At 42.7% G+C, this 23245-nt stretch overlaps 1 protein-coding gene across 5 annotated transcripts in view; it reads left to right on the top strand.

Annotated features, from left to right (window-relative positions):
• Positions 1-23245, top strand: part of nlgn1 (neuroligin 1) — a 266319-nt gene that overhangs the window by 91779 nt on the left and 151295 nt on the right. For all 5 annotated transcript variants that reach the window (XM_078285487.1, XM_078285489.1, XM_078285488.1 and 2 more), the window contains one exon: positions 309-461. In XM_078285487.1, the coding sequence (XP_078141613.1) occupies positions 309-461 (153 nt within the window). The remainder of the gene's footprint in view (positions 1-308; positions 462-23245) is intronic.

Raw genomic sequence — 23245 nt, 5'->3', positions numbered from 1 at the left:
GATACGAAATTAAGACAAAAATATCAAAATAAAAAAAAACGGCATTTTCCAATCAACCCTGGAACGAACGGTTTGACGCTTCAAACTAACAGGGAAAAAAAAAAAAGAAAGAAAAAAAGCCAATGTGCCAAGATTACTTACAAAAATATTAAAGAGGAGGCCAAAAGCCCCCCTAAAAAGTATTGAAATTGCATCTCCGGCTGTCACCTTCAATCTGTCGTCTAATCAGTCGTTCTCCCCCTTCTCCACCTCCTCCTCCTCCTCTTATTCCCCCCATCCCCCCACCTCCCCCCCCTTCCTCCCTCCAGACATTAGGGAGAGTGGCAGCCCCAAGCCGGTGATGGTTTTCATCCACGGGGGCTCCTACATGGAAGGGACTGGGAATATGTTTGACGGCAGCATCCTGGCCAGCTATGGGAATGTCATCGTGATCACCGTCAACTACCGGCTGGGCGTCCTGGGTGAGTCCCAATGTCCGACCTCCTTTCATTCTCACTTTGTTTCTGTCTCTCTCTGCTGTCCTTTCGGGCTTTCCAATGCGCTGCTGCTGCTGTTGTATGCTGAAACTAGGATTTTTTTTTTTTTCGCTTTCCTGACCTCTCTCTCTCTCTATCTAATTTCTATCTTCTCTCTCTCTCTTCCTATCTTCTCTCTCTTTCATCATCTTCTTCTCCTCTCCTTCAACTTCTGGTATCCCTTCGTCTGTTGTTTTTTCTTGTCCCGTTCTGTTCGATCGCAGAGGCTCAAAAGTTAAAGGGTTTTCCTTCAGTTTTCGATGCTGGTCCTAGATGGACAGACAGAACTGGAGAGTCCAGGTTGAACCTCAGCTCCTGGACTGGTCCCCATGTTCTTTGCTGTTGTTGATCACCGGTATCTGCTGTCTCCAACTGCTATCCTTTCTTCTTCTCTCTCTCCCTATTCTCCTGTCTTTCCCCTCTTTTTCTTTGTTTCTGCTTTGTTGGATCACCACTGAGAGATTTTGGATTTGAGCCAACCGTAGCCTGTTGAAACTACGGTTACATTTTCCTCCTGGTTTCTGTTACGGAGAGTGTGTAATTTTCAACTTTTTCAACTTTTGACATCTGTGGGGCAACATACCTTGTGTTACTTTCCAACACAATGCGTGGTGATATCAAGGATGCAGGAGGAGGTCAAGTTAAACATCAATCCAAACAAGTACAACGTTTTGAGAACATGATGTTAAGGCAGCTTTGGAGCTGATATCGTAAAGGTATTTTGGTCCTGATTTCACAAAATGATGCATCGATATCTATTCAACGTCAAAATATTTGCTGGGACGTGACGTGTCATTCCCATCTTGACACTCGCATACATTGAAAATGACTCATCCTTTGTAGAACTGAGCAGAAATTTCAACCCGTCACCGTGTTTTCCCGTATCTCCCCTCCCCATTTCCTCTCCTCCTTAAGTCCGGCGGCCTTTAATCTATCCTCGGCCATCTCTTTTCTGATCTTAAATCCCTGCTTTTTTCTTTCCCTATCTCCGTTTTCTTCCTCCACTATCTTATCTGTTTTCATCTCTTTAATTCCTAATTCCTTTCTTCTTCTCCTGTCTGTATATGGATGTCACTGCCTTACCCGGGGGCGGTGGGGGGGGTGTCGGTGGGGTTTATATATATGGCGACACATGGCGGAAACAAAGGTTCGCTGCCTCCATCCTAAATCTTTATGCTGTTTGGTCGCTTCTCCTCAGCCTGTTATTACTCCTATTACTGGCCAGACAACAGCCATCATTATGATATCCAGCCAGCTAGTTAGCCAGCATTAGTTAAAGTGTGTGGATTCCACTGCAGCACCTGTTAGCTTGGTAATGCTGCTCTGCTGACATACCCTCCCATTCCCACACAACTGACTGACTCTTGCCTTAGCATATGTTTGTGCGTCTATATGTGTGTGTGTGTGTGTGTGTGTGAGCTGTGCAGCAAGCCATTAGTTGCTTTAAATATGCAGAGCTGCTGACGCAAGGCCGTATTTATTAGTTAAGGGCTTTGGCTACAATGGATTTGGCCACAGGGCGCATATATAGTATGCTATTGTCAGTGTGTGTGTGTGTTTAATGTATTAGGAGTTTCTGCTGTGTGGAGAAAGGGGGGGCGTTAATGGAACACATGCTATAGCGCTGTCAAAGTGTCATTATCAGGACGGTTCGGTGTTTATGGAGCGAGGCGTGCTCGTCACCTCAGCCTCCCCTGCTTTATAATGGGGCACTCCGCTGCAAAGACGGCTCTGCTTTACATCACAGTTGAACTACTTAAAAAACAGCAGTGTGAAAGTCCAGAAATCACCCAAATCCTCACTGAGATATGGGAGAAATGGTGGTATTCTCAGGGATGCTGCAAGGTAGAGGCACATTATTTACTTAACGTTTAGTATAATAATCAGTGACATTTTTATATGAGTAAATGTCGCTTTTGCTACTCTCTATCTCTGATTGCTATAACACAGTAGTGATTCAACCTATATCCAGTTCATGAAAGCTTTCCCATCTGCAGTTCTAAACAGCCGGAGTCTGGAAGCTCTGTGCTCTGCTGCACAGAAAGTGATGCGTTTTACGTTTCTGGTGTGTTTGGAATAAATAGAAGAAGAACTGAGTTGTTAGCATGAGCAGTGATAGCCACAGACAACGAGTGCAGTGCAAATAACGGAAGGAAAAAACATGAGGAACTCGAGGATATTGGATAACCAATATGGGAAAAAACGCTGTCAATGGATCACAACTTGCCGCCGCTTTGTTGCTCTCCCAAACGGCGGACTGTGCCTTTAAGGCCAGCCCCTCGCCGTGTGAGTTTGTTTTTCGGCCCCGGCCAAAACCTTTAATCACGCTGATTGATGAGGTGCATTTCCCTGACTCAAACCTTCTCCAAATACCCCTTCCATTCCAGCCATACATCAGCCATTCAGCCCATTCATCAAGCCTCTGATTGTTTTAAGATATACCTGGCCAGTAAAATATCCATTTCTCTGCACGCCACTTCCCTCGCCCCCCCGCCGCCCGCCTCGCACTCTGCTGCTGTGATCGCATCAAAAAAGTCCTTGTGGAAGAAGAGGCAACGACGAGGCAAAACAGCAACATGCATGAGCAAAAAGATGCAGATGTGTGTTGGGCGCGCACACACACACACAGGGAGGAATGAAGGAAGGGATATGATGCAGTTTCTTTGATTACATATTTATTGTAGAATTGATCGATACCACACTGGTTGTCTATGGGAAGAACTTGAACCTGAATTCACATTCTGATCAGATTCCACACATGTACACCCAGAAGAAGAGGGATTTGTCTAGGGTCTGTTGGTTAGGATAGCAGTTCTACAGTATATGGAACCATAGAAGAAGAAGAACCCTCTGATATGTTAAAATAAAATAAAAAGTTATTCTAGTGCTGCTGATTTGGGACATTTCATGCATTCTTAAAGGGTTCTTTACAGCACCATAAAAGTGTTTTGCTATGGCACAAACCTACAGAACCATTTTATAGTACTCTATAGAACCCTTTTTTTTTGTTTTATTCTCATTATTATTTCAATGGAGAGTTTTAGTGTCCCATGATGGTCTAAATGTGCTTTCAGTGGCTTTTCTACCCGGATAAGAACACAATTCAGGGAGCAACAGTGAATACTTGTAATATTTGGCGTGCAAAATTTAAACACACACGGACACACACACGCGTGCACTCGCACACGCACATACACACACACACATCACTAGGCGCATCAGCTAGCATGGCTTTAATTGTATCCAAATTAGGACTGTGTGTGTTTGCTTGAGGAGCGATTCCTCTCACACAGGCATTATCCCTAATGTTTACCCTTCCCAAATCTCTCTCTCTCTCTCTCTCTCTCTCTCTCTCTCTCTCTCTCCCTCCACAATAATTGGGCTTTCTCTTTCTCTTCCTCACTGTTGAGGGCTATTATTGTCATGCTTATTAATTTCTTTCTCCTTGAAACAAATACCCCCGATGATTTGGTTTCATTACTCTTTCTGTGCCCCCAGTCCATCCCTCCTCTCCTCTCCCCTCCCCTCCCCTCCTCTCCTCTCCTCTCCCCTCCTCTCCTCCCCTCCCCTCTCCCCTCCTCTCCTCTCCTCTCCTCTCCTCCCCTCCTCTCCTCTCCTCTCCTCTCCTTGCCTATCTCCATCCAGCTCTTTATCAGAAAACCATGTAAAGCATCTGACCCTTAAACAAACTGTTGATGGGGGCAGTGGTTCATTTGAGTCTTTATTAGTGGCTAATGATTACTCTCCAAACATGGGTAAAGGATTCATACTAACACACACACACACACACACACACACAGCCGTTTAGAAGCCGTCAATTGTTTTTGTATGAGAAACTTGTTTTTTGTTCTAGCTGCTGCAGTTAGAAAATGAATGGAACATTTTCAGCTCAGAAGGTCATTATGCATTCCTGTGTTTTTATGACTGTGTAGCGTCTATTTGTACCAATGGAAGTCGATGCTGATGCGTAACAGGCTCTACGTGTGTGTGTGTATTAGTTTGTGTGTGTGTGTGTGTATCATCAGGAGACCTTTGCCACACTGCTTGGATGTTCTCTTCCTGTAAACCAGTCTTAGGCCCGAACATTTCCTCGGCTCAGTCGGGAGAGGAGCTTTGATCAGCGGACAGGCTGTGCATCAGGGTCAGGCCGCGGCGCTTCCTTCCCATTCAATATCCACTCGGCAGCGGCGAGCCCGAGTTCCGCTATCGCCGAGACGAAAAGAAAGATTGCCGAGGCAAACTTCCACCCACAAACACAAACAAGTACAGTCCCAAGGTTTGGCAGGAGCTCTTTTATCATAATAAAGCACCCAAAGACTCGAGTATGAGTGGTTGTAGTGCGAGAGCCTGCAGTAGAAAGCTCAGACCAAACAGAGACAGACTGAATGATCAGAGAGCAAAAGCAAAAATATCCACAAGGGTTAGACCAGTACATCGGCGTGATATTGGCTTTTTTCTTAAAAATCAGATCTGGTCCAGTCAATCTGGTCCACCTCTGATATGATGGATATGATTAAGTATTTATTGTAGAATTGATCAATACTGCACTGGTTGTCTATGGGAGAAAAATGGAGCTAATATCACGATTCATTTTTCTGCCCCACAATACGTATCGTCACATTTTTGTATCGCGATATATCGATATATCGTCTCATCCCTTGTATATATGAATGTGTTTTATTATTATCACCAACCATCCTGAGTTTCAGTGGAGAGTTTTAGTGTCCCATGATGGTGTATATGCTGTTGCAGAGGCTTTTCCACCCTGACACCCTGAGTCTTTTGGCATGTAAATGGTCAAATTCAAAGATATATATTGAAAATCGTCAGCTTCAACCCAAAAATATTGGTATCAGTAAAACACCCATATTGGTTGGACCCGAGTATCCACAATCACTATTGTTACCCTGACTATGTCCGTTTGCTCCACCATGTTGGTGCCACTCCGGTGGTTTTTTTGGCCCAGGCCTGGCGTCACTGTGTGCTAATCTTCCGGCAGTTGTGAGGTTTTTCTCAGCCTGCTGCGGCTTGGCTTGTTCCTCGGCCCGCTTGTTTGGCTCGGCGTTTCCTGGCACGCCGATTTGTTTCCGACAGCGGGCCGCCATGGCGACGGCGACTCTTGGCGCGCCGAGGCTTGGCTCGGCAAGGTTTGCACGGTGTAATCTCTCTGGTTTCGGGCCGGACCGGGCGAGATGCTTTGGTGAACCGGGCGGCGGCGGCAGGGGTTTTGGCGTGGCGAGGGTTCGCTCAGGCGTCGGGGATTAGATTAATTTGGGCAGGGACGGGACAACAGACGACCATCTGGGCACGCTCCGTGGCGCCGGGCGGCTGCGGCCAAAAACCCTCGGCGCGCCCCGCCAAACCTCGCCGCCGCGAATACGTGTACGCATGTTTTATGCATTATGTATTACGCATGAGCCGCCATCCACCCCACAGCCACACTTCACACTCCCAGTCAACAATTTTTTTCCCCCCCAAGAATGATAAATTCCTAAAATCAATTAACACACACACACAAGACACACCTGCTCATGCCCATGCATGCTGCCACCCTCCCCTTCACTCCGAACTAACACATTACTCATCGCCTGCCTCTCAAACAATGAAATGGAGTCAATACTAAAAATACTAACACTAAAAGTACTAACTAAACTTCATACTGAATGTGCTAACTGCATACTAAACCAGACACCTCCCTACTAAAATGACTAATTTTAAAGTACTAACTTAATACTGAATGTGCTGACTGCATACTAAACACTGTAAGTACTACTAACTATATTAAAAATACTTTTAAACTCTGTCTTCCTTCTGCCGCCTAACTGCAATAAATGGCTGGGTCTGAAAACTCATACTGCCTATTTAGTATCAATTTTAAGTATACTAAAATATATGTATATGTTAAAAAAATAAAAAGTATACTTAAAAATCAAAAACTCAAAAATCTTTTAGCTAAATACTTGTAAAGAAAAAAATCATGAAAATAAAAAAAACATACATTTGCTACTACGTATTTCTGCATTACCTATTGATATGAATGTATTAATAGGTTTTGATCATTCACATTTCATTAGTATGAGCTTTCAGACTGAACCAGTCTCTGCTCTCTCCTTTCTTTCCTCCCTTTCCTTCCCTTGTGTGTGTTTTGTCTGTTTTCCTCCTCTTCCTTCTAACTAATCACGAACTGGATGGATGAATGGATCTTTGCATGTTTGGATAGATTGGGTAGATTACATTACTGGTTTAAATGTTCAGCCAGAAATCAGTAATGTGGTCACAGCAACCTTCCCTACATTCTTTGCAAGACAAGAGCTACAGTATGGGGTGGAAGTAGACCGATATGGGTTTTTGAAGACCGATACCTGAAGCTGCTGAGAACCAAGATTTTGTGCCAATATTCAAAATCATTAACTTTGACCAATTTCATGCTCAAAAAATCCCAAAACAATCGAAATATTCAGTGTTCCCCCCACAATTTTACTCTTATCAGGGTGGAAAAGCCTCTGAAACTGCATTTAGCATGTTAGCATCTTTCCCGCACATCATTCAAGCCAATGTGTTGTCTTAACTGCAAGATAGCTCATTAGCTTGCAGTTAATGGTAGGCTGAAAACTATTCAGTATTTCACAAGAAAAATCAGAAAAAAAACTTCAGAACAAATTTGTTTAGTAGAAATATGCTTTTTCACATCCCATAAATCATCTCACGACCCCCTGAGGAATCCCCACCCCCAGGATGGGCACCACTGGAGTAGATGATCTGATTATGGATTATGATTTTGGAGATCATACTGCATACATTTGCATATTAACGACAAAAAACTGATTTTCTCGAAACTACCATAACTCCTTAATGCTGTCAGATCCGGAGTTCATATTAATACCACCGCTGTGTTGTGCGAAGACAAGTGTGTTGACATAGAAATATTTGCTAATTAATGCATTAGTTAGCATAATTAATGACCTCATTAGCATAGTTGGTAGGTTTCATATATCATGGTGATTATGGTAAGACATTAAGCAGCTCAACTGCCTCTTGTTATGTATAAATTCACACTTTTTAAACTCTTTAAATTGTATATCTCCCATTCTTGTATCTCTACATGCTATTGGTTGTCTTTTTTCTGTTGCTGGCTAACCTTGAACTGTTTTCAACCAGGTTTTTGAAGCACTTTGGGTTAAATTGTTGTATAAAATGTGCCACATCAGTAGAAATTGGATTTGATTTGACTTGATGATTCGATTTGATTGGTCGGGAAGACAGCTTCCTGGGCGGGATTGGTTTTGATTTAGCTGGGTGGACTATATAAGACTATATAAGACGAGCAGGGGGACATAAGGAAAAGTTGATTGGCTAAGTGCTGTGTGTGTGTGTGTGTGTGTGTATGTGTGTGTGGGGGGGGACTGATTGGTAGGAAAGGGGAGCAGAGGGCAGATGGAGAGATGGGTAGAGAAACAACAGAGATTACAGCCCTCCACACCCTACCACCAGGCAGCTCTCTGCAAAGTATGTGTGTGTGTAAGTGTGTGTACAGAACCCCATGTGACGGTGTTATTTATTGATCAAAGCTTTGGCCTCGGCTTGTGTGTGTGTGTGTGTGCACTATCACTGAGTTGATGTCCATGTTTGACCGTGTGTGTATATGTGCTTGCGTGTAACCGTGTGTGTGTGTGTGTGTGTGTGTGTGAGTGAGTGTAATGGGGCTAGTAGAGCAGATGGACAAGTGTAGCAGCAGGATCAAAGTGTGTGGTGTGTTGCAGCTCTGATCACCACAAACTACATATGTAGGGGAGTGCAGCAGGCCAGCCTCCGAGCAGCTCACCTGGATGTGTGTGTGTGTGTGTGTCTTTCAAGACTCTTTGCTGCGGTGGTGTGTGTGGTGATGTTGTTTATATCCTTACTTTACTTCTTCACACAGATCAGTGTCTCAATGTATTGCATTGTATTGTGTTATATTGTATTGTATTGTATTGTATTGTATTCCACTCTATTCTACTCTATTTTAACCTATTCCCATCTATTCTACTGTTTTTTACTATTGTATTGTATTGTATTCTGTTCCATTCCATTGCTACAGCATCATGCCAAAATCTTGCCCATTTTCTCAGTATTTAGCCTCGTCCTGATTGGTGCCTTTTCTTCAGTATTTCCTATTGTAGACGGGTCCAGTTCCACAGAGTGCAGCGGCGTATCTGTTCCATCAGTTCGCCCATTCAGATAAACAGGCGTCCAGGCTGTTAGCCACTCCACCGCCTACAGAGGGACTCACCACGCTATCAGCTGGCACCAAATAAAACCACTGCCAACAAGCAATGAAAAGAGATAGAGAGAGAGAGAGAGAGAGAGAGGGAGGGAGAGAGCGATGAAGAGAGAATGTGATTTAAGGCTCGACGGGGGTCGTCCGCCCCGCACGTCGCGAGCCATCTGATTGGTTATCAGCGCGAGCCACAAATCTGCCGTCGCCATATTTTTAGAGGTCAGATAGGAGCGTCTTGCTGAGACGCCAGGCGGGCGGGCAGGGGAGGGAGGGGAGGGGGTATGGGTGTGTGTGAGTGTGGAAGAGATAAATAGTGTGTATGCGCATATGAGGGTTAGACCGACGTATCGGGCCTTTTATTAGATATCAGATATCGGCCAGTCGGTGTCGTCTACCTCCGATATGATGGAGGTTCCTGCAGAAAAACAGTCTGGAAAACCTGACGTGTCGTTTGAGTTTCTTTCTTTTGCACATTTAGTGAAGAATTTCATCAGTCTGGGTTTCAGTGGAGAGTTTTAGTGTCCCATGATGGTCTAAATGCTGCTTTAGAGGCTTTTCCACCCTGACAACACTGCAAAAACTGACAAACTTGTTCAGTTATTTTATCTTGTCTTAATCCAGACTTATCAAGCTTATTTTAGGATTTTTTTTTTTGTGAAATCATCTGACTCCACTGGCAGATAATTTTACCGGTTTCAACAAAATTGGACTTTTTTTCAGGAGAATGTAACTTGTTTCAGGACATTAACTTTTGTCTTAGAGAAAGTTCCTTGTATCAAGATTTTTATCTTTATGATGAAATATGGAAGTCATATTGGCATGAATCAAGTGAAATGTATTGAAACCAGCAAGATTATCTGCCAGTGCAGTGAGATAATTTGCCTAAAAATATCATGAAATAAGCTTGATAGGTCTGGAAACAAGATCAAATCACTGGACAGCTTGTAATTTTTTTGCACTGAAGAATAAAAATCTCAGGGGATTCTCATGAAAACAGTCAAATTTAACAATAACGCATATCAATCCAAAACCCTGTATGGGCCGAACCCATGTGTGTATTTGTGTTGCGTGTGTGGGTGAGACAGAGAGTGTGGGAGTGTGTTTGTATGCGGTGTATGTGTCGAGATAGAGTGAGAGAGAGAGAGATGAGTTGGTGTGTTCTGTCCGTGGCCGGCAGATGGGAAGCGGAGGACGGAGAATATCTGACATTCAGCGACGTCATCCACACATTACTACTCTTTCCTTGTGTCTTTATTTCTTCCTCTCCTCTCCACCGTTGTCTGTTTTTTTCCTATCTCCCCATTATTCCCTCTCACACTCTTTCACCAATCTCCCTCTCTAAGGAATTCGAGCAATTTGGAGTTCTGAAAGACGATACTGATATTTTTTTGGATTGCAGCTGTGACAATATTCAATGTCTTTCAATTTGAACATTTCCATGCTAAAATTTACAATGAATTACAAGTATTCAGTGTTTCCTCCAAAGCCTCTGAAACAGCATTTAGAGCATCATGGGACACTAAAACTCTCCATTAAAATCCAAGATAATAGTCATTTGAATCTGATCAAACTGTCTCATTACAGTCAATTCAGGTTCAGGTCTTCCCATAGACAACCAGTGCAGTATGGATCAATTCTATAATAAATCTGTTATCAATCAAACTGCATCATATCCATCATATCAGAGGTGGACTGCCTGGGCGATATTTGATTTGTAATAAAAAGACGATATCTCCTCTTTATACCCTAAATTCTCCCCTCTTTCCAGTTTCCTCCAAGCCTAACCCTCGCTTTACTTGTCTCTCTTCCATCATTCTCTCTATCCTTCACTCCCCCTCTCATGAAATGGAATGGAAAAGCACTCGCCGCCTCATATAGGGAGGTAAACCCCCTCCTGGGCTCCTGGGGAGCCGGCATTCACAAGGCTTTACATGACTACAGTGATCCGCTGCTTTTTGTCCGCCAGTGTTTTGCTCTTTATGCCGCGATGGCGTCTCGCTGGTAAATAGTCTATTTTACAGAATACATCTGCCATATTGCCTCCCCGCTTTGTTCTCCCACTAACACAAATCCCATAATCCTCTAAAAGGTCAGTCTTCTCTTTTCTCTCTCCTCTCTCTCTCGCTCTGTTTCTCATTCGCGGCCTTCCTCCTCCGTGCATTCTTTGTTTCTCCCCGATAGAAATAATGGAACAACATGGGGGATTAAAGAGGAAGAGGAGGAGGAGGAGGAAGAAGATCCCGCTGTTTCTCTAGGTCTCCCTGATGCTCACTTACTCCCTCTCTCAACTCAAGTTGAATTGAGTTGAGTTCTTTATTGACATGAACACTGTCAAAGAAGAACCCAACAATCAGCAGCTCATACATTCAAACCATAGTGAGATGATAAAGTATTTGGTAGTATATCATCAATAATATCTAGAATAATGGAAAGCGCTTTCAAAGTTGAGAAAACATAGTTACAAAGATTTTTGAATATCAAACCCCCCCCACCCAGGCTGTTAGCCAAAATAATGGATGTAATTAAGAACAAATAAAATAAAAACAATAAAAAAAGAAGAAGAAATGATGCTGTCCCACCAAAATATCGTGATAATATAGTGTATCGCGATATTTTTGTGGGACGGCATCGCAATAATTTTTGGATATTACCCGAGCCTAAACGCAAGTAAGGGCATATCTGACATTGTAAGAACCACTGTGTGTGTGTATGTGTGTGTCCATTTGTATCTGCATGTGTGTGTGTGTCAGCATAAATGCTCGCAAAAAACACACTCAGTGATTCTTGTGGCCTTTCAATCCACCTAAATAAGAGACTTTTTCCTTATTTATTTATTATTATTATTTATTATTTCAGCTCATGTTACAGATGAATTTTTAGAATGCTGCATTAGGTTTTAATAGCGGGTGTTGTTTCTACTGATTAAAAAAAAAAAACACACCACTACTTGTCCAACACACCCTCAGGCCTTTTTCTGTAAGTATACACACTGTAACAACAGCTAAATTGAAAAGAGAGAGAGACATAGAGAGTGAAAGAGAGAGACAGAGAGAGAGAGAAGGGCATGATGCTATCATCGCAGAGGGTGTGTTTCGCCGCTTGATTTGCATGTATAAAATTAATCCGGCAGCATATTGCGTCCTGCTGATGCTAATTAGAGAAATAATCATTAATAGCAACCACTTAATCATCAATATTAATCTGTATAATTATTAATAATTCTGTTTCCCCCCCCTTAACACGCCGGCACCGCGGGGCCTCAGCCACTCGTGTTTACACCAGCATCTATCTTCATTATGCACACACCTTCAATTAGTCAACTCTCTCTCTCTCTCCTTCCCTCTCTCTCTCTCCTCTCTGTGTGAGTCTATGCCTCTCTCGTCCCTCGCTCTCTCTGATTGTCGCTCGAATTTTAAGTGTCTCTCTTGATTACTTTTTAGAATGCAAATGATCTCTCATTCTCTCTCTCTCTGTCTCTCGCTCTCCGTCTTCAATTTGCTGCACTTTAATTGGCATGACATACATTATGGTGTCGACTGCCATCGTTTTAAATAACAATCACGACAGTGACAATGACAGCGTGTTCCAACAGTCGGTTAGACAACGGTCGGCCCATCCGTCCATCTAGCACTTTTAATGCCATAGGTGAGATGGTGCAAAGAGGTCCTTTGAAGGCCACAATTAAATGTATTAATTTCCTATTTTTGGCATTGATGCTGATATTCAACATCTTTCAATTTGACCGTTTTCATGCCAAAAAAATCCCAAAAAAGTCTTAGTTTTCAGTGTTTCCCCAGAATGTTATTCTCTGAAGCAGCATTTAGACCATCATGGGACACTAAAACTCTCCACTGAAACCCAGACTAATAAACTTCTTTTAGGTGGGTCAGCAGCTCCTTAAGGCAGAGTGAGGCAGGTTTCACTGCAGGTTTTACAGACTGACACCCCTGAAGCCCCCTATCCTGGCCCGAAATTGAATTTCTTTACATTCGCCCATTTTCATGCCTAATAAAATCCCAAAAATTGCGAGTGTTCAGTGTTTCCCCCCCAGAATGTTATTGTTGTGTTGGGTGGAAAAACCTCTGAAACAGCGTTTAGTCCATCGCTGGACACTAAAACACTCCTTTGAAACCCATAATAATGATGATAACACATATTTATGCATAATTATGCAAGAAGTACAGTGTGTAATCAAACAAACTGCATCAAATTGGAGGTGGAAGACACTGACTGGACCAAACCACATATCATTATATCAGAAATACATGTTAATAACACCAGAAATTGTAGTTAGGCCTAATTAGCAGCCAAAATAAACACCTTAAATGCCTGTTAGCCTTAAATCTAGTCAAATAACTTATGTGTGTTGCCAGTGTTTGTGTGTATGTGTGTGTGTGTGTGTGTGTTGGGCGAGAGAGCCAGGGTAGAGATCTATAAGCGCTGGCCTTGCAGGTTCATAACTAGCCCCGTGGGAGCCGTGAACTGGTCATGGCGGTGACAAGTCATGTGTGTGTTTGTGTATGTGTGTGTGTGTGAGAGAGAGAGAGTTAGGTCGCGTGTCCAGCGGTTTGTGGTGATGGAGAAATGAAAGTAGAGGAGCATTTCATTTACTGCCCCAGGGAGACCTTTCCACTGTCATACGCTTATTGACGCTTGCACTTTAACCGCTGCTGACCCAGCTTATAGCCGGAGCCCTGCCTTAATAGCCTGCATGTAACCCAGGTTACAGCCATATCCCAACCACTACCTTTTATCCACACGCTAGTCTTAACCCCGCTCTTTACAAGCTAGCATGTGACGCAAGCCGTAGCTGTGTCCCACCTATCGGGTCTAGTTGCTGCATTCCAGAGCTGTCGGAAAGTCGGAAATTTTGTCTTCCTTCTTGGAAAAATGCAACGGAACGGCCCTTCAACTACAAATTCCAAGTAGGAAGCTAGGAGCAACATTTCTCAACCCCCGTTATCTTAGTTATCTTACGTCACGTCAACATGGCAGCACACTGTAAATGCTGCACTGTATTACTTTTAACATGTTTATAATCCTCAAAAAACACTTGAGTTTGATTTACAGCATTGTATGAGCTTACATCCATCTAAATGTGTGGTAAACACTAAAATGTGAAATGCGAAGTTGCACTTACGGTTGCTAACGCTCCATGCTAACCAGCTAGCTAACGATGCCAAATGCGATGAAAATCTCGTGGGGCTCCATGTTTCTCCCCTGGTTTTTTCCGAGGCAACACAACATACCAGCTGGAATTTTCCGACTCCGGACTTAAATTAGGATATGGTAGGCTATATCGTCTTTGTCGAAAACCTTTTCTCTCCAAAATGTCTTTTCGGGAACAGAGGAAAAACAGATGTGTTTTTAGCTTGACCACCATGTATTTTTGAGTTTATCCAGTGGGGTTTGAAAGATAGTTGACTGTTCTAAACCCATAGAGGAACAATGTAATCCTTCAACTAAAGTTAAATCATGCAAATCACCATAGTGGAGTGGGAGTTCCAAGGTTTTCACAGGACAACAGCCATATGTTACCAGCTTTGGCAATCCCTTTACCAGCCGGCATGTGACCAAACTTATAACTCTATCCTATCCATTACATTTGGCCCATGTTATAGGTGGTGTGGAGGAGTAACAGATTGTACATAACAAGATTTGGACCAGAAAATCTTAATCCATTAAAGAGCCAGTAATCAGATTATGTTATTAAAGCATCATGTAAACAATATAATTGTTTTTTTTTAATATCCTGCCCACTTGCAACCTTGTTGTTTCTAATGATGTTTTTTTTATCGCCTTTCATTTTATATATTTCTTTTCTCTTGTTTCCTATTTTTATCTCCTCATCATCTATTTGGCTGTTTATATGCCCTCCTGTAAAGTCCTTTGTAAACTCTGCTTTTAGATAACTGCAATATGAATAAAGTGTATTATGATCTTATTATTGAGTTTCTGATATGGAGCAGGTAAGCAGCAATCTCACTAAACACAGCTGTGAAAGTGGTCTTAAAGGTGAAGGCGGGAGGGGAACACACTGACGATGAAAGGATAAATCAAATCCATTCATGCTGGATGCGCTGTAGACTTTTATTTTCCGTGGATGAAAAGTTACAGCCAATAAGAGAGGTCAATATCGACAAGGCGGCGAACGCATTCGCTTTCGTGGATTTGCAATGGAAGTTTAAAAGCTGTTAAGAATCTATTGATTTCTGTTTCTTCTTTTAAAAAGTCTGACCTAGGTTATAGCCAAAGCCTTCTGTTGGCGATCCAAAGCCCGCTTGGAAGCCCGGCCAATCTTTAAAACCAACTTACAGCCCGAGCGGCGGCATGGCTGCCCTCCAGTTGAACTCGGACGACCCGGAGATACAACAGATACTCTGATTTACTGACTGATCATCTCCCTGCCTTGTGGCATCTGAGGCAGAGACAAGACTTCTCCACGTTGTTTGGCAATCAGAGGCGAGCTTGGCAGCCGGAGCGCCGCTCATCATCACTCCCTTCACTTTCCCTTCCTCTCTCTCTCTGATAACACACACTTATAACAACCTGAAATAGATTTTGGCCACACGCTATACTTCAATACTTCTGAAGCTTTCTCCCACATCTCAAAGCCATCTCAAATGGACACTCAGACACTGGCGTTTCAAAATTTTAGCTGTTGTTTTATCTTTTCTTTGTCACATTCTGGGAAAACATTTTTGCTTTTACCATTGGTTTATGATTTATTTGTGTTAGACCGATATATTGATTTGCTAGTCTATGGGGCCTTTTATTAAATATGAATGTTGTAGTAATATCTGTAGTAGTAGTAGTACTAGTAGGAGTAATATACTGGGTTTCAGTGGAGAGTTTTAGTGTCCCATAGTCTAAATGTTGTTTTAGAGGCTTTTCCACCCTAGGAAGAATAACATTCTGTGGGAAAACACTGAATACTTTTCATTTTTGGGGCAAAAAAAAGAAGTCAAATTTAAACATATTGACTATCAGTACAAAATATTACTAATCAGCACCTTCAATACTAAAATATCAGTGTCGGTATCAGCCTTCCAACAATATCAGATGAACCAAGGTAATGCTAACTTGCAAGCAATCTTGCTATCTTTCAAATAACCCAACTCACAGGCTTGAATGCAGGACAAACTGCAAATGTAGAAACCTTTTTTCCCCGACAGAAACGTGTCAGGAAAATGCCTTCTGAAGAAAAATGAGTAAACATTCAACACCTTGATGCAACTTTAATGACATGAATGCATCACTTTTAGCCACAGGCGACCCGAGTGAGATCCAGAGTGACCGAGCGCGACCCCTGCTTTAACTGCGTGTGACCCAAGATATAGCCAGGATCCGACCAGCTTTACTGCATGTCACCCAGGTTATGGCCTCATCCCGGCGGACCCGTGCATTTGCTGATGAGCTGAGAGTAAAAGAAGAAAAAAGAAAAACATTTATGGAAGGTTTACATGCTTTCCATATGCCTCCAGGTCAGGTTGTAAAGCAAACCGTAGCGCCCATAGATTGGTATAGGGCCTGAATGTCAGGGGAATGGTGTGTAAAGCTGATGCCTGGGAGCTGGGAGAGAGTGATGGAGAGGAGGAAGACGGGGAGGGGGGGTTAAAAGAACTGAGTGTTTAAAGAGTGTATTGATAGAAAATGAAAGATAGAGAGAGATAATAGAGAGGATAGAGAGTAGAAAATGGAGAAATGGTGAGGGCAAATGAAAGAAACGAGCCTAGATAGATAGATAGATAGATAGAAGAGACTGTTGTTTTATGCAAGTCTGTACCTTATTTATACCGCTGATTCAGATATGGCATTTCTTCCTCATGAGTGCGACACTGTGTGTGTGTGTGTGTGTGTGTGTGTGTGTGTGTGTGTGTGTGTATGTGTGGCGTGGGACAGACCCCTGGCTGAGGCTCTGTCTGGCCCTCAGGCACAACAGATGTTGCTCCATCCTCCAGAATTGCACACACACACACACACACACACACACACACACACACACACACACAATCAGTAGATCCTAGCCCCCACTCCCAAGCGACTGTCTCCTGCTCTCTTTCTCGCTCTCTGACTCTTTTTTGGTGTCTCTCTCATTTTGCAGTGTTGGGGGACTCTGCACACACTGCAGAACACTTGGGGCTTTGAATGCAGCCCTGATCTGCCAAATAGTCCAGAAACATACACACACACACACCTATGCAAACGGACACAGATGCACAATTATGCATGCACAAACATGAAACCACACATAGACATACATGCACACACATGCATAAGCACACACACACCAGAAGCAGCTCCGCTCAGTTTGGAATCCTCACATGGTGGCTGGTTTCTTGTAGATTGCCCCCAGGGCGACCAAACCATGACTGCTCACTGAAAGAGAGTGTGTGGTGTGTGTGTGTGTGTGTGTGTGTGTGTGTGTGTGTGTGTGTGTGTGTGTATGTGTCACTGTGCATGCTTGAGTGTGTGTCTCAGCTAGAAATATTCCAATGGAAGCTGACAGTGAGTGGTGGTCTTAAACACTGGCAACAGTGACCAGCAGCTGAGAGCCTGTATGCAATGAATGACACATTCACTTTTAAAGTTGTCCAACTCTAACTTGGGCCCAAAAGTCATTTTGAAGTGGATGAAATGAAGAGTGTGTGTGTGTGTATGTGTGTGTGTGTGTGTGTGTGTGTGTGTGTGTGTGTGTGTGTGTATGCGTGCGTGTGCATTTACAAGTGTTCAGGCATGTTTGTGTGTGCGTATGCCTGCATGTGTGTATCTAGCTCCATGATTCATACTCTTAAAGACATTACAAATGACACATGGTATTAATCACAGTAATCCAATTCCCTTTATCAGTACCCACTGCTGTGCTCTAATGAGAGATCCACATACAGAGGCTCATCACATAGACAGAGTGTTACTGCAAGATAACCGACCTGCTAACCGTCTCTCTTATCCTCACACGCCTTCTTGTCAACCCCTTATCACAGTCAGGCAAAAATACATTGTATATAAATAGGATGTATATTTTAATGTAGATATGAAAATGTATCAAATATAAAGTGTTAAATGGAGTGTGAGCTGTGCTTTGTTTTGCTTTAGCCACCAGACAAATGCTGGTAAATTTTGCCTGAGGCTGTTAACTGGGTCAGTTTGCCGTCCTGGTAGGGAATTGGTCTTTTCTCCAACCACGTTGTATTATTGTGAAATTTTAACTTAAACAAAATATCTTTACATCTTAGCTGTAATTTTAATCTCCTATTGACCTGATTCACACAGCAGCCATTTAGCCACACACTCGGGGTGGGAAAGAGTAAGTCGAGCCCAGCTCTCTCCTAGTGTTGTACAACAAGCATTCAGTTCACATTCTGATATATTTGGCCCATTATCACTAGCTACCAGCCTATGTAGCTAGCTAGTAGCTTAACTAGTAAGCTAACTAACTTCCCTGCTAAATTCAAGCAGTCTTTGAGTTTGTTGTTCCTGAAATTGCTAGCTACTTAGTTGGGTCTATCTGAAGTCATCACTTTTGTGTTGAAGTCATGCTAGTTTTATAGATACGCACGCCAATCTTCTGGGTAGAGTTTCCCACTACGTTTACAAAATGGCAACCGTGTGAATAAGGCCAATAATCCTCTTTGTATGTAAATGATGACACACAACAGGAGAACTCATGAGAACTTACTTCTGGGTTCTTTATCTATTAGTTTATATGCACTACTGTGATATAGTGATAGACTGTATATAACAATATATAGCTAAATATTTTTATGATCGTAAGGCAACGCATACTCTACCTTGTGCTTCTATGTATGTAACTGCTATAAGCTATGTTTGCTAACGGTTCACTTGCTAACGTTAGCTTGCTAGCCAAGTAGCCGAACATTACTGTAGCCTATTCTCCATAGAAGAGATGAACACAGCTGATCAACTAGGGGGTCAGAGAGCTGAAATCGCATTCAAATGAAGTGATAATTCATTAGGTCTATATGTCCCATTAAAGGACACAAAAAGTTTGTTTCACCCGCTCTTAAGTGAGATAGTTTCTGACACTGTCCAAATGTCTGCAAAAGTTAAAACCTCTCCAAAACTGACAATTTCTTTACCTCAAGTGACATACAGTATGCATTCAGTTTGTAGTGTTCGCTGAGAGTCTAGTAGAATCTTGCATCAGACCACAATGTCTGACTTTTTTTTTCAAACCGCAATGTTTCGAGCCCCACAGTCAGCAATGATACCAGGCATGCAGTGGGAGAAGTTTGGCACTGCGCACTCTTGCTGTGAGTGCTGCGATCACAGTCAAGTGATTGTGATTGGCCTGGCTTGAAGGAAATTGATTTGGCCGCCTGTGTCTGGATATGGAGTGGTGCTCTAATATCATGGGGATGGAGTGCAAGAAAGAGAGAGAGAGGGATAGAGAGTTGGAGAGAGAGAGAGAGAAAAAGCAAGAGAAAGAGACAGACAGAGGCAATGAGAGAAATAATAATGGCACCCTGGACGCCCGTTACTCTGTGGCCTGACATTATAATCAGCCGCTTTGTCATTTGGATTTCACAGCCGCTACTTATTGGTCTTTGATTGATCCTTTCACAGTACGTAACTAATAATCTAATTTTGGTTGATGTTAAAAAGTGTTTCAAGTCATAAACATTTACGTCTAAATAATTGACAAAGAAGACATCTGAAAGAGCTGACGCTGGTAAAGGAGTTCATTCAAAAGCCTAAGGAAAAGTCTTTGATACAGGCCTGTAGTACTTGAGTCCACCTTCATTTACTTTCTCTCTAACACTGTAAACAATTGAAGTGATTACACCTGTGTTTAGTATGTAATGGTCCACCAATTCCTCATTATGTGAACTAGTTTTTGCTTATTTTGGCCTTGGTCTTCAATAGGAGTCAATTTGGTCTCGACCCCCTTTGGACCTAGTCTGGATTCAAACTCGATTGGACCTGGTCTTGGAGTTGACTTGGACTCTACTAAGGTGGTTTTGATTATGTAAAACGTCTCAAAAGGAAGTACATGATCAATATACACTGAATGTACAAATGTACAAATTATTAGGGACATCTTCCCGATGTTGCTCAATTGTCTCAAAGCTTAAATCCATCTACTCCTCTGTGATTGGCATGGATTTAATAAAGGATAATCAATAAAGGATAATAGCTTTTACCTGGATTCACCTCATCAGTGTACTTCATGAAGAGTAAGTGTCCCTAATACGTTCTACATTCAGTGTAGAGTCCATGTTCGGAAGCCATCCGTTTGAAATGCATTAACCCCTATGGATTAAGCTAAATTTGTTGGTGTACCATTTACAGAAACCGCACTGATCCCTGGCTTGTGCAAAGTAAAACCCTGAAATTTGTATTTGGTCCAAACCAAAGTGGAAGCAGTAGTGCACATTTCCCCATTGTTTTCTATGGTTTCAGGGTGCAACCAATGTTCCTCATGAGGGATCGTTGTGGTTTGCAGTTGAACTCTCTAGCCATGGGGTCAATTCCCAAACCGCCCAAACCTCCACACCCTCTCTCTCTTTCACTTTTGCCTTCTCTCTCTCTCTCTCTCTCTCTTTTAAACACGGAGTTAATTCCCCAGGCTGCAGACCTCTCTAACCTTATCCGACCACAGCGATCGATCTCTTACCGAGGAGTCTGTATCTGACTCCCTTGCCTCAGCCTTTATGAAGCTGATACAGTGTGAGCAGCAGTATCATATCGCCATCTGCCCTGATGCATGATGAATGTATGTGTAAATCAATAGCGCCGGCGCAACCGCACGACTGTAAACTGTAGGCGGGCGGGTGGGGGGCTTGTGGTAAAGTTGATGTTTATCAAAGGTCAGTGTACTGCCTTTTCATTTGCCTATCACTTTATTGACCAATGTTGAAACAAGTACATTATGCCTCTATGTAAGAATACATTGCAATGTCCAAAAATACCTGATTGAGAGTTTGAAACTTGGAGAACGTTTGTCTTGTGATCTCTATCTCTATCTGTTTTTTGACTCATCCATCCCATCATGCTATGATGCCTCTGTGGCTACGTTTACATGCATGGAGTAACCCAGCTATTGGTCATATTCCTGTTAAAGTCTTATTCACGTTAAGTTGTTTCCATGAACCTTTGATACCTTGAGACTGAGTCTCCCTGATGCCATGAATAAACCAGTTAACATAATATTCCCCCTCCCTCTTTGACTGAGCAGTATAGCATACTTCTAATACAGGGGAAAGAATTCATGATCCCAATAGTATTCTGTGCAATCTTTTAGACGCTTTTGACAAATAACTTGACGTTACAGGCAATTATGCTTTTCCAGGTTGACAACAAAATGTACCCATAATGCCGTGTGAGTCTGTGTTTGCACACATGGTGAAAACCCAAAGTGAAAGCAGCAACATGTTGGAGTAAGGCACCCATACAAAAAGATTGCTATTGTTGATTTAATATTGAATAGTGGTGAGAGTGAAACCTGATGATTGCAATCATCATTCTTATAGATTCTCTAATTGGGATAATTTGTAGTGAATTAAGTTATTGTGAAATTAAACTATTCCTCATGTTGCTGGAACCGCCTCAAGGACCCCTGGGTGTCCCCAAACCCCACTTTGAAAACCACAGCTTGTGATTTTGACCACAGTTAACATTTAGAGGATGTAGAGCAGGGTCTTTTAGAAAATTCCCATTTGTCAGACAGGATAAACAGTAGGGATGGGACGATACGCTTATCTCACGATACGATTCCATACGCGATATGGGGTTCACTATTCAATACAACTATGATACGATCTAATAAATAAAAGTTCAATGACAACAAAGTCTAGACAACCACCAAGAGAAACAAAAATAAATTTACATGCTATAGTTTCAAAGCATGTAAATATTTACATGCTTTGAAACTATCACAAGAAGACACAACCTCTCTCTCCCTTCTACTCTTCTTCTCCCCCCCCCCCCCGCACTTTCTTCTCTTCTCCCTCGTCTCCCTCCGTCCCCCCCCCCCTCTCATCTCGCATTTGTCAGGCTCTCTTGGTTTATGTATTTTTAAATGCAATTTCCCCTATTCAAATTTAACAGTGAAAGATTGTTTTCATTAGCAAGTGACAATAAATGGGATATTTAAACAGCCGACTGGCTTTTCAATTTCACATCTCGGGCGTCGCGGCCACGCCAGGTTCATAACAGCCTAACCACCAAGGAGGGAGGGAGAGGGAGAGAGAGAAGGGGGGGGGGCAGAGGATGGATTCACTAACTGTTAACACAATTTAATATTAGTCCGAGATTAAACTGAAACATTTGCCTTTGAGAGAGTCAAGTGCGGCCCCTCCGTCGTATTAAGGCTATCTGTTGGGAAATTAGCCGCAGAATGGGACAATTCCTTTACACTTTGGGAGAGTTTTTGGTCTTGGTTTGAAATGGAAACGCCATGAAAAATGTACCTCATTGTGCAATCCTTGCTGCGTAATACCGTTCTGTTACCTCCTCCCATTTTCACAGTCGGATTCAGAATCAACTTTTGACTAACCCTGACCCTGACCACATGCAACAGGCTTCACACAGGATATATATGGGTTAAGGTCAACCATAACCCTAACTCTAGCCTAAAACCTAAATTCTGAAGTGGGGGTGCAAGAGAGAAGAGCGTCCCATCCCCACTAATTGAGACGCCGTAGATTCACTGTATTTGCCTGAATAAAACTCTGGTGTCAGTGTGGTCACTGGCTCCACACATCTCCTCCACACCGGAAGTGATGAATCAAAACAAAGAGGGAAATCCAAAAGTGTGAGCAGCAGTGAGTGAGCTCTCCGTCCAGAGAACGCTGGACTCACTGATGATGACTGAACACTAAGAAGACTGGTGTCACAATAAACTTACAGGACTTCTGGCTAGTGAAGTCCTTCATCACATGCCTGTCTCGAAGGACTTTACAGAGAATGAGCCTAACTGATCAACAATCAATCATAGAACAGAATGATGTAAGACAAACTCAGCAGACCAAAGTACAAGACACACAGTGGCTGATTTTAGCAAGACATAACAGCCTACCTGTTCTACATAGGCTAGCCTACCTGGCACCGCCAGCCTTAGACCCTCTTAGCATACAAGGAAACACTTCCAAGAAAAACCTTGGGCGGGCCAAGTCAAAGAGGGATCCCCCAGCTTAAAAAGACAAAACATACTGTTGTAGCTATGCAGTAGCAATCGACTAAAGGTTGAAGAATGGAATAAAAAAGAATAGAATCAAATAGGATGCACGACAAAGCAATAAAATAAAATACAATGCAATACATTACAATAGAACGGAACTCTTTTCTCCAGCCAGGTTGGACAATACAAAATATGGAGAACAATTCTAGTCAACCTGAGTGATTGCTGATGCTGACACATTGTTCAGTTCAGAAGAATACACTCCAGCCTCCCCTGTCTAAAAACAACCTTTGCCTGAGCTCCTTAAGCTCCATTTATAGAACAGCGGCT

This window comes from Centroberyx gerrardi, chromosome 9, assembly GCF_048128805.1.
Source record: "Centroberyx gerrardi isolate f3 chromosome 9, fCenGer3.hap1.cur.20231027, whole genome shotgun sequence".
NCBI lineage: Eukaryota > Metazoa > Chordata > Actinopteri > Beryciformes > Berycidae > Centroberyx > Centroberyx gerrardi.
Note: the sequence above shows the minus strand (reverse complement) of the source record. Positions and strands in the feature narration are given on the sequence as shown.